Source organism: Muntiacus reevesi, chromosome 10 (assembly GCF_963930625.1).
Source record: "Muntiacus reevesi chromosome 10, mMunRee1.1, whole genome shotgun sequence".
Taxonomy (NCBI): Eukaryota; Metazoa; Chordata; class Mammalia; order Artiodactyla; family Cervidae; genus Muntiacus; species Muntiacus reevesi.
Window position 1 is genome coordinate 27761903 of NC_089258.1, and position 11449 is coordinate 27773351.

General features: G+C 42.8%; 1 protein-coding gene across 7 annotated transcripts in view; it reads left to right on the top strand.

Annotated features, from left to right (window-relative positions):
• Nucleotides 1-11449, top strand: part of ZNF462 (zinc finger protein 462) — a 151058-nt gene that overhangs the window by 44167 nt on the left and 95442 nt on the right. For all 7 annotated transcript variants that reach the window (XM_065946671.1, XM_065946677.1, XM_065946678.1 and 4 more), the window contains exon 2: nt 10966-11215. In XM_065946671.1, the coding sequence (XP_065802743.1) occupies nt 10993-11215 (223 nt within the window). In that variant the 5' untranslated portion in view covers nt 10966-10992. The remainder of the gene's footprint in view (nt 1-10965; nt 11216-11449) is intronic.

Consider the following 11449-nt stretch of genomic DNA (forward strand, 5'->3'; position numbering starts at 1 on the left):
GGTGGAATGGTGTCACCAGAGCATCTTCTCCCTTTCGATCCTTTTTATTTCCTTATTTGGCTGCACTGGGTCTTCGTTGCTGCATGCGGGCTTTCTCTAGTTGCGGTGAGAGGGGGCTGCTCTCTAGTTGTGGCGGGCAGGCTTCTCGTTGCAGTGGCCTCTCTTGTTGCAGAGCACAGGCTCTAGAGCGTGAGCACATGGGCTTAGCTGCCCTAAGGCAGGTGGAATCTTTCCAAACCAGGGATAGAACCTGTGTCCCCTGCATTGGTAGGTAGATTCTTAACCCCTGACAACCAGGGGAGTCCCTTTCCCCTCGGATAGTGAGGAAGAGTAAGATGGCCACTTCACATATCACGGGCAAGTGGGAACTCAGAATCCTTACTAGCTCAGTAGTCAGCCAAGCCCTGTGATGTGGCTTCATGAACTTTATTAGTTGACTAGGGGCAGGATCATATGGTGCTAAGTTTTATTTTGCTTTGCCGGTCATGGAACCTTTCTGGAATTGCTTAGGTTCCTAAATGTTTAGTTTCTGTTGGTACCACTGGTTTAATTTCCTCCTGGAATGCAGGCGTGCGTACACTCATTCATCCCACAGGTCTTGTCAGGGACGGCCAGATCTATGCTGGACCCTGAGGATATAAGAACCAGAAGGAACACAGTGCTCATCCTTTGAAGAGTGATTTTGATTAGCCTGGGGCCCCATCACTTTGAGAGAAGATATTTTTTTATGTTGGAGAAGAGAAAGTGTGCATGATATTTTTCATAGAAATTTTAGTTGGAGGCCATGTGCTAACTGTAGGACTTGGCAATTTTTAATAATGTTAAGCCCTTGCCCACAAAGCCCATAGGGTCATCAGCAGTGCAAGGGGCTTATCACTAGAAGAAGATGGACCAGTAACATGCCTTAATGTTGGATTTTTCTTGAAACACTTATGGTAAAATGCCCAAATCAGAAAAATAAAACTAAAAATCTCATGATATCATAGGACAGGAAGGCTTTTAAGATCATTTTGAATCATACAATCATAGAATCTTTGAGCTTGCTGATCATCTAGTCCAGAGTTTCCTCGGCCAGGACCACATGAAAGGCTTATGAAGCCAGGTGGCTTCTATTCAGAAACTGAAAATACCTCGAGACCACTCGTGACAGGGTTTCCAGCCTCCCCCTTCTTGTCATTTTGGACCTGATCATTCTTTCTTATGGGGTTTGTCCTGCACATTGTAGGATGTTAAGCAACATCCCTGGCTTTTCCCCGTTAGATGCCAGTAACACTACCTCCTCAACCAGTTGTGAGAACCAAAAATGTCTTGAAATATTCTGGGCTGGAGTCTGTGGGGGCAAGATTGACCCTTCTTGGGACCACTGCTCTATGACAGCATAGGATAGTAGAGGAATCTAACTCTCATGACCAATCTTTTTACGTTCAGTTGGAATCCAGTCATTCATAAGGTCTGATTCATTCATTCATTTGTTCATTCATTCAACACATTTGCTGAGTACCCCTGGTGTGAATTGTCTCCAGTGCTGAAAATACCCATGTAAATAGACAGGTGTGGGCCTGGTCTCAGGATGCCTCTTTTCTTGAAAAGGGAGACCCCACGGGTGTCATAGCAACAGTGAAGCAACTTACAAGGCGGCATACCATGGTAGAGAGGATGTGAGTACGGTCAGAGTTGTGGATGGGGACTCAATTTCATGGGAGTAGGGAGAGCAGGCTAGTTAGATCGAGTTGTGAGGAAGTTCCTTGAACGATAGAAACTTTGAGCCCAGAACTGCATGAGGAGTCAGCCATATAAAACAGGGCATTTATTTGTCTCTGAGCATAATAAAAAGTGAAGGATGAGTTAAATCAGGAAAAAAAATCTTTCAAACTGTGAGAAGAAAATTTTATAAAACCCTCCCATTGTACTTAAAGGTTGACTATCATAATCTAATCTCTTCATTCAGAGAAACAGTCCAGGTAAAGGCTTCCAAAGACTTGTTCAAGGTGAAGGTGGCAAGAGAGGTTGTCACACCTGCTGAGAACAAATTCTTTTACTTGTTGGAGAGGCATTTCTGTATCCTTGTCATTTTTTTTTTTTTTTTTTTTTTGAGCAACTCAGTAGTGAATAAGCTGAAAAGTTTGTTGGGCAGAGTGAGATTATCATTAAGGATTTATGGAATGTGGGGCTTGGTCAACTACCTGAGCCACTTACTATTTTCACATCATGATAAAAAAGAAAATCCTGTTGTGTTGGCAGACAAATGTCTTAACTTTCTGCTTAGAACTTCTTGAGGTGCTGAGAGTTGACTGAAGATTGCAAGAGAAAAGAAATTCCATCAGTTCAGTTCAGTTCAGTTGCTTAGTCGTGTCCGACTCTGCAACCCCATGGACTGCAGCACACCAGGCTTCCCTGTCCATCACCAACTCCTGGAGCCTACTCAAACTCATGCCCATTGAGTTGGTGATGCCATCCAACCATCTCATCCTCTGTTGTCCGCTTCTCCTCCCACCTTCAGTCTTTCCTAGCATCAGGGTATTTTCAAATGAGTCAGTTCTTCACATCAGGTGGCCAAAGAATTAGAGTTTCAGGTTCAGCATCAATGAATATTCAAGACTGATTTCCTTTAGGATGGACTGGTTGGATCTCCTTTCAGTTCAAGGCACTCTCAAGAGTTTTTTGCAACACCACAGTTCAAAAGCATCAATTCTTTGGTGCTCAGCTTTCTTTATAGTCCAACTCTGACATCCACACATGACTACGGGGAAAACCATAGCCTTGAGTAGACAGACCTTTGTTGGTAAAGTAATGTCTCTGCTTTTTAATATGCTGTCTAGGTTGATCATAGCTTTCCTTCCATGGAGTAAGTGTCTTTTAATTTCATGGCTACAGTCACCATCTGCAGTGATTTTGGAGCCCAAAAATATAAAGTGTCTCACTGTTTCCATTGTTTCCCCATCTATTTAAATCCCTTAGCTATCATTAAAAAAAATAATATTACTAATTCTTGGGTATCTGCCAATTCCATACATAAACACATAGTGTGTTTTTCCTATTTTCCTGGAATAGGGATGGGAGAACCAGTGGATCTGAATGGGCTAGTTGGTTAGTTTAATAAGAGGGAAGACAACCTTCTAATGACTTCTGATTGAGGTGGAGACCAAAAGGAGAAAAAAAAAGTCACAATCTTCATGAATAGGAGGACTTCAGAGTGTTCACAATTCACGATTCACACAAGCCCAGCCACTGTTTACCTTTCTAGAAAGCAATCTGCTTAGGGCTTTCATTCTGACAGGGTAGTTAGATCAGGAACTATGGTGTGATTATATTTTGTCAAATATAAGAAAGAATGGAAAGGTCATTGCATTGCCTGAGTCAGGGCTTTGTGTACCACAGATAGAGGCAGACTTGGGGCAATTCTCATTTAAAGGAAGTGACTTCTCTGAATTTTCTGAGCGAACCATGAGCACAAAGTCATGAACAAGTCTTGCAGGGATTAAACTGCGATTTTTGTGGGCTTTTCCTCAAATACAAGGGGTTCTTCCTTATACTTCCTTGTACTTTCAAAAGCCATATATCCTTTCGTTTTGTTTTGGTTTTCTCCAAAGGTAATAGGGAGCAAGGTAAGTTGTTCAAATGGTTTCTGGATTCTTTGACTCTGTGTGCTCACCTCTCAGTCCTGTCTGGCTCTTTGTGACCCCATGGACTGTAACCCGCCAGACTCCTCTGTCCATGGAATTTTCCCAGCAAGAATACTGGAATGGGTTGCCATTTCCTTCTCCATTTCACTCACTGAAACTGTAGAATTTAGACTTGGTGGAGTTGGCCAGACTTCCTGGGCCAGGCACAGATCTGGCCCTGAAGACAAGCCCAAGGCCTGCGGTCACGGAGACCTTCAAACCCACAGAGGAGCTGCTCAGAGCGTGGTTTGGTCTCTCATGCTGTGGAAGATGTCTTTGACTGCGGCTTGTGCTTACTCTGCGTCTTAATCAGTTCTGTAATGAAGACCCAGCAGCGTATCTGCAACTTCCCTTTAATTTTACAATTTTTATAATGAGAGTCCTTGTAGTGTGCAAAATGCCTATGGAAATGCAGCCAGCATGCTGAAGAGTCTATGAAGGAACACCACGATTCTGTCTTCGCCATTGGGGCGAGGTTTGGCTCTAAAGTAGAGAAATCGGGTCTCTCTTGGTCTCCAGGCTCAGAAAAGAATGGCTTCTGAGTTTCCAAGGAACTTCCAGATGGACCCATGACATTTCAGAGAATTCATTCAATCCAGAGAATAGCTTTCTGTCATTTGGAGGAACAAAATGAGCTGGGATCTCATTTGTCATGGTTGCCTTTTGAGAATTTTAGCATGTGGAGGCGTCTTCATTTGTTTTGTTTCTCAAGGAGAATATTGTTGAGACGCTTCTCAGAACAGGATTTATCTGGCGAACTGCAGGTTCCCCTTCACAGACAATGAAGTCTAAAGCTCCTGAGATACCACCCTGCTTCCTCCCTTTCTTTTCTAGTCCCTTCTCTCCTCTTTTATCTCCTTGTTCAAATCACACGCTTCCTCTTTTAAGGACAGGAGGGCTGGCAGGCTGCCTATTGGCCTGTTGGCCTCAATTAGCCTTATATCATTGCAAAGGAATGCATGAATTCTCCAGAAGGTATGTACTATCTCTTTCCGTATTAGACACTCACTACCTGCTTTCATAACAGATCACTCAGAATGGCTTCTTGTTTACATATCTGATACTTTTGGGGGGGTCACTTGGATTAAATCATCTCATTTGAATAATGATCTCCAAGGTATCTGTTACGAAATATTACTCCAACATGCTCTGTAAAATTTGAAAACTTGATTCAGGAGAACAAAGCTAAAATAAGAGAGAACCTGAAGACTAGCATCCTTGGTGGGAAGGGGGCTGGGGTTATTAACCTGCAGACTGTCTGCTTCAGACTCTGTGCTGGAGATGTACCAGCCCAACCACCTAAAGCAGAGGCCATCCATGGGCATTGGCAGCACTCAGGGTCGCCTAGTATTTCTTGCTGCTATTTAAATTCTGTCTCATCTTGAGGGTTACATATGTGATTGCAAATTAATCCTTTCTCTTCTGAAAATTTGGTTTTGAGGAACAGCTGTGTCTCCCTTCTGAATTCCTTAATTATTTATCCTTCCTGATATGTTAAACCTTTCATTAGTGTGGTGAATTGCCAAGAGTACACAGAACTGCTTAGATCATGTAGCAAGCAGTATAAACATTGGATAGGACATTTGAAGACACCACATGCTGAGCCAGGATCTATAGTTGTACCAAATGTGGGATTGATGGAGGTAGCTTGTTGAAAGTTCTTTGTTGGTTTATTTTGCTGGCTTATTATTTTTTTAAATCACTGTACCATAGGAAGAATATGTATATCATTGGTAATTATTCAGAAGTGTTTTAACAGAACTCCTGTTAAATTTGGAGGGCACATGCCCATGTCTGAGTTCAATTAAATCAATAAAATATATATACATGTGTATATATGTATGTGTAGAGAACAAGCACCCTATGATACATGTGTGTGTACATGGGCACGCATGGGCACTGGTGTGTGTGTGTGTGTGTGTGTGTGTATATACATATTCTATATTTGCATTTGTAAGTATAATTCTATAACTACTGTTCCTTTTCCTGAAAGGAGATTTTACCTCCATTTCTTAGAACAGTCCTGGTTGGAAAGATGCTTTACATGATTTTTAAATTATTAGCACTGCCACTTGGACTATGACAAGAGTAAATGATAAGTAGTGATACACAACACACCTTGTTGCTGAAAGTAGCAACCCACACACACAAGTGGGTTACTGATTTTTTTCCCCCTCACTCTTCAGCTTAAGCATGAAAATTCTTCTTTCTTCCCAAACCACGTTCCTGGGGCTTGAAATGAAAGGTGTTAACCTCCCAAAACATCCCGCAGCTCTTTGACCTCATCATAGCAACAGTTTCTGATCTCAAATACATTTGCATAGTAGAACGATCTTTTAAGTTTCTGATTTTTCTGTCTTTCCAGCTGAACAGTTCCAAAGTTTATGCAGTCCACTACCTGACCTTGGGTGATTGGTTTTTCCATTCACAGGAAAAGAGGAAGTAAAAGCACAGACAACAGGAGCTCACTAAAGCCTTTTCTTAGAGTTTTGATTCAGGAGAACTGGGAAGTTCAGTGTCTTTATAAATGAAACTGGGTTTCTGGAGTGGACAGAGGAAAGGCATCTTACGGTGTTTCTGGTTCTATTTCTCAAAGGCTTTGAAGCATATAATTAGTTGCTCCTGAATCCCTGTGGCTGTAGTGCTTCATGGTTTTATTTCTGGTCTGCAGTCCTTCAGTCAGGGAACAGTGTAGGTCCAGACAAGGCCTGCATGTTTTCACATGGACACTTCCTGGAGACAGCTGGGATTTTGACTTGAAAATACTCATGCTCCACGCAAGCTTGGAGAACAGTGCTCCCCAGACTGACCCGGGTGCAGGTTGGTGGTGGCAGGATTGTGGAAGCACCCTCCAAGTAAGCCAGGGTGCCTCCCTTCTGTTGGGTCTGGGCAGTGAGTGGGGAGGACACAGGATGAACCCCTGGAATGTAACCTTTCACTTTCACAGGAGGAAAACAGAGGCATAATGGGCCCCTGGGAATTCTAAACACAGAACGTGGTGGGCAGATGGTAGAAATTAAAATTAGTGATTTTTAAAAATTGAAGTATAGTTGATTTACAATGTTGTGTTACTTTCTGATATACAGAAAGTGATTCAGTTATACATACATATATAATATATTCCTTTTCAGATTCTTTTCTGTTAGAGTTTATTATAAGGTATTGGACATATTTCCCTGTGTTTGTAATTTCATATATAGTAATCTGCTCATCTCAAACTCGTAATTTATCCTTCCCCCCACTCTCCTTTCCCTTTTGGTAACCATAAGTTTATTTACTATGTCTTTGAGTCAGTTTGTTTTGTAAATAAGTTGACAGTTGCTGTTTTTAAGATTGAGAAAGAGCAGCCAGTGACCATTCTTTCCACTTCCCTGTTCTCAAGTGTATATTCCCAACCTTTCACAAGATATCTGGATTTTCTTTAAAAATGTCTTCAAGAGTTTGTCCAACATGAAAGTTGAGTTTTGGGTTTTCCAACAAAACCCCACCTCTTGAAACACCCTGCCTATAAATGTAAAGTGAACAGACCAACCAGTGGTAATAAGTAGTACTGCAGAGTCATGGAAAATTGGAATAGTCTAGAGGTTTCACATTAGGAGGACTAATCACATTAGGTGTTAGCTTATTTGGGAACAAACCCATATTCATCTGCCTGCCAAGGCATCATCATGGATGGTGTTGAGAGTCTAGTCTTCCGATGCCTGTTTGACCTTGAATGGTCTCGAGATACTGCATTGGGAGTAGGAGATGGGGGCGGGGGGTGCTTGTTTGATTTGTAGATTGATCTCATAATCTTTTGAAATAGCAGTTCTTTCTAGTTAGTTCAGAAGCTTTCTCTTCTGCTTTTGATTTTGCTGATTTGGTCAGTGGGAAAAAAAAATATTGCTAATAATCTCATTATCGCAGCAGTATTTTTAAATAAAGTAAGTAGATAGGAGACCAAGGCTGTTAACTTTAAATCATCATTTGGTAGCTATCAGTGTCTGGTTTAGCCTTTTAGGGTGGCTGTTCTTTCTCGGTTGATGAAACAGTCAAATATGCAAGAGCGTATTTCTCATCTTTGTTCCCATCTTTGTTGTTGGTTTCTCAGAGGATTACCATCTGCTGCAAAAACATCCTTGGGTTGATGAATGGGTCATCCTCAGGTCCAGCTTTCTTTGTCTCTCTCCTCCCCTCTTCCGTCTCCTTCTCCTCTCGCCCATGTGTCCGTCTTCAGTCTCATAAAAACATCAAGTCTCTGAGTCTTTGATTGTTGAGGCCATGCTGGCAATTTCTGTTTTCTTCTTCTGTCAGCGTCTCCAGGAGCAATGTGTGCACAAAGACAAAATGCCTTTCAGAGGAGGCTACATCCTCATTTCAGGACATCAAATTGAAGGCCGTTCGGTCGTACCTGACGCTGGTTCTCTCGGCAGCCTGGAGATTAACCTCTTCTAAGGCTCTGCGCTATTTTTGAGGTAGAGTCTGCAACAACATTAAAGCTAGAACCCATTAGGAAATCACTTTCATCATCTCTTCTTTTTCCAAATCAGGGCCTTTTTTTTTTTTTTCCTGATCTCCTAACCCTTTAATCTCCTTTGTAGCAGAACAAGAAGGCTGTTGGTTTGCGTTTGCATCCAGTGACGTCTGAATCCTTGATAACAGCTTTGGAAGACACCAAGATATTAGAGACCCGTGTGGAGAGATGAATATCATCTCGGGCTGGATGACTTAATGCCAAAGGTGTCCTGCTTTCCTTGGGCAGAACTGTCATTTTTTGGGTGGATATAGTGAGAATGAGGCTCAAACTTTCCAGAAGACACACAGCAGAAAGCCTTCTGTTACATTATTTCTAAAGGCTTGAAGTTTTGAAGGGAAGAGATTTTGTTTTCCTCTGGGCTACACAATGGAGCTTTCAGAGAACCTCTTTTAAAAGGAATAGCTACAGCCTTTGTGTTGAAGGGTGTGCCTGTTGGCAGGCTCTGCTGAGGCAGACAGACTGGCTGGTGATTAACAAAGGTCATTAGACTTTGGAATCCGGCAAGCAGAGTCGGATGGTATGTCTTCTGTGTGTGGAAGGACGACTCCCAAGAAGCCAAGGCATTCTGGAGTTTCCCCCCCCACCTCCAGCACACCCCCAAAGGCTGCTGGAGAACAGGGTCATGTCCAGGAACGTCCTGCAGGAACCAGGGCTGAGCTGGGATGAACGTCCCAGCCCATCAATCATGGGATAAAAGAACCTTCGGGAGATCCTTGGTGAATGACATGTGAGGAGGAGAAAGGTGCTGCTTTTTCGGGAAGGAGTGAAAACAGTTCCTTCTTTGTTGAGAGGAGGAGGGCAGAGGAGGGGCCCAGACTGCTCCTCTCCTGTTTCCTCTGCCTGTCAGCCTGGCAGCATCCATCCCAGAGAAGCCATGTTGTGCGCGGAGGGGAGTCTCTGAGCTAAAATGGCCGCTCCTAAAGCTCAGAGGACTAGGGCAGCTTAGTGAGACTTAGAGCTTCAGTGACGCAGGAGCTCCTATCTCTTGGAAGTGTGATAAACACGTTCAGCAGAGCTGTGGCTTGTTTGGCTGAGATGAAAGGGCTGAGCTGGGGGATGGGGAGCGCACCCTGGATGATCCGCCTTTTTGCTGTGAAGTGTTCTAAATGCAGGAGTCGTCTGCACTATGGAAAAATTTGTTTTCAGGTCTAATGGGCTGCGCGAAAAGAAGTGGGGTGGGGCGTCCGTGTCGGCTGTAATTTGATCCAGAGCTGATAGCAACCTCTTCCACACAATTTGGGTTGGTGCTGAGATAGAAAAAAGCTGGTGTGGCCCGGAACATGGAGGCTGAGTTAGCTGAAAAGAAGTCTAGTGCACAGTTCAGGGTTTATTGAAAAAGGAGAAACTGCTGGGTGAAAGGAGAGAAGGTAAATAAGTGCCTGTCGCCCTGCGAGCTCAGGCTGTCCAGAGCTGGACTTGCCAGGAGTTATTTTCACAGGCTATCAGCAGGAGTATTCTTTCAGAGAAAATCCTCCTGTCATAGCTCCTTTCACTACATTGACAGATTCCTCGACTTTATTCCCCCTGCAGGAATAATTGATCTTTTACAATAAAAGTATAGGAAGGTGCTAAATGCGATCACAGTAGTGAAAGGTTTGGCTTGTGGCTTTTGTGCTTGGACATCTGGTTCTAGATTACAGTGGCTTCGTAGAGTCTGCCACGAGCTCAGTGAAGCTACTCCATCATTAGGATAATAACTGGGTATCTCAATTCAGGATATACATGAAGATAGGAAGGGCTTGCCTTCTAATATATTTTTAACTTCTTAATGGTGAGTGTCTCCATTGAGTTTATGGGAAGCTATGTGTATCTTTCAGTCACACAGTAAATAGCAGGGCAAAGGTGGCCAGGGCAAGTTTGGCCTGATTTGAAGTTAGCTTCCCAGCTTTTTATGCCCAAGTACGCACTTCACATTCGTAAAGGGGAAAAGTGGAAAAAGAGAAGGTCCTGCATTAGAAGCCCTTCTTCCAAACCACATGTGTTTCTGTTGCCTTAGTGTGAATCGAGGCACCAAGGTGCAACTTGAAACTAGAAACTGGATTGTCATCTAGAGTCGGTTGTTGAGAATCTCATGAGAAATATTTTATGACCTAATTAGATTGGAGAAGCTGTTAGGTTATAATTGGTAGGTAGTAAAAAGCAAATAACCATTTAGCTCATGAAAGAAAAAAAATACACTGTGTAAGAAAGGGTAGGAAGAAGGAGGTGTATCTTAATATCAGTTAAGATAGTAGAAGAATAAAAAGTGCAGTAAAAGCTTTTTCCACTGCTACTCTGAGGTTCCACACTGTTTCACCGTTTGGTGATAAAACATTGATGTTCTCATATGAAAACAGCTAATGAAGATTGAAGTTTACTCTTTCTTCTGTATGGGCAGTCTCTTTACTTCTGAGAAGATTCCAGTTCAAAAAAAAAAATAGGTCTCAGCCAGAATCAAAGTCAGTATTAACTTACCAAGAAATCTGAAATCAGTCAAGACACTCAGAAACTACGAAAACTTTTGAAGTATTAAGGGTTTTCTTGACAAATGGCATTTGAAGATATATCAAGCTAGAAAAAGTTTATCTTTTTTTTCCCCTCCTTTCTTTGAAGTTATGATGTCAAGGACACCATTCCTATTATGTCTGATTTCCTTTCTTTGACCACTGTTCCAACTGTTCCAATTTCCAGTGAGAGAAATTGGCTGATATTGGAGTTCTTCCATTAGTGGACTCATAGCCCCACCAGCTTGGGGGGTATGCAATGAGTACAGGCCATAAGACGTTTTGTTCTTCCTTCTGCCCCTAGGTTCCTAATGTGAGAGAGTAGACCCAGATGATGGAGGTGCTTCAGTGTGATGGCTGTGACTTCAGAGCCCCGTCTTATGAAGATCTCAAGGCGCACATCCAGGATGTTCACACGGCATTTCTGCAGCCGACGGACGTTGCTGAAGACAATGCGAATGAGTCACGATCTGGGTCCATGAATGCCAGTAACCAGACAGAGGTGGAGTTTTCATCTATAAAGGATGAATTTGCGATTGCAGAGGACTTAACAGGTATATCTTAACTAGGATCAACTTAACTAAGATCGACACGTCTGGTGTATTTCACTATGCTCATCTATTTTGAGCCTATAGCTGTAGTTCTTTTTGTAAATTTTTTGACAGGAAAGTAGGATTTACTGGTGGGCATGAGTAAGGAGGTGACAGCACCAAGACTCTAGTGAATGCAGAGCCCACCATTTGTCCAGAGGGCCACGATAAGGGGTGTATTTGACCCCACAGCCATCT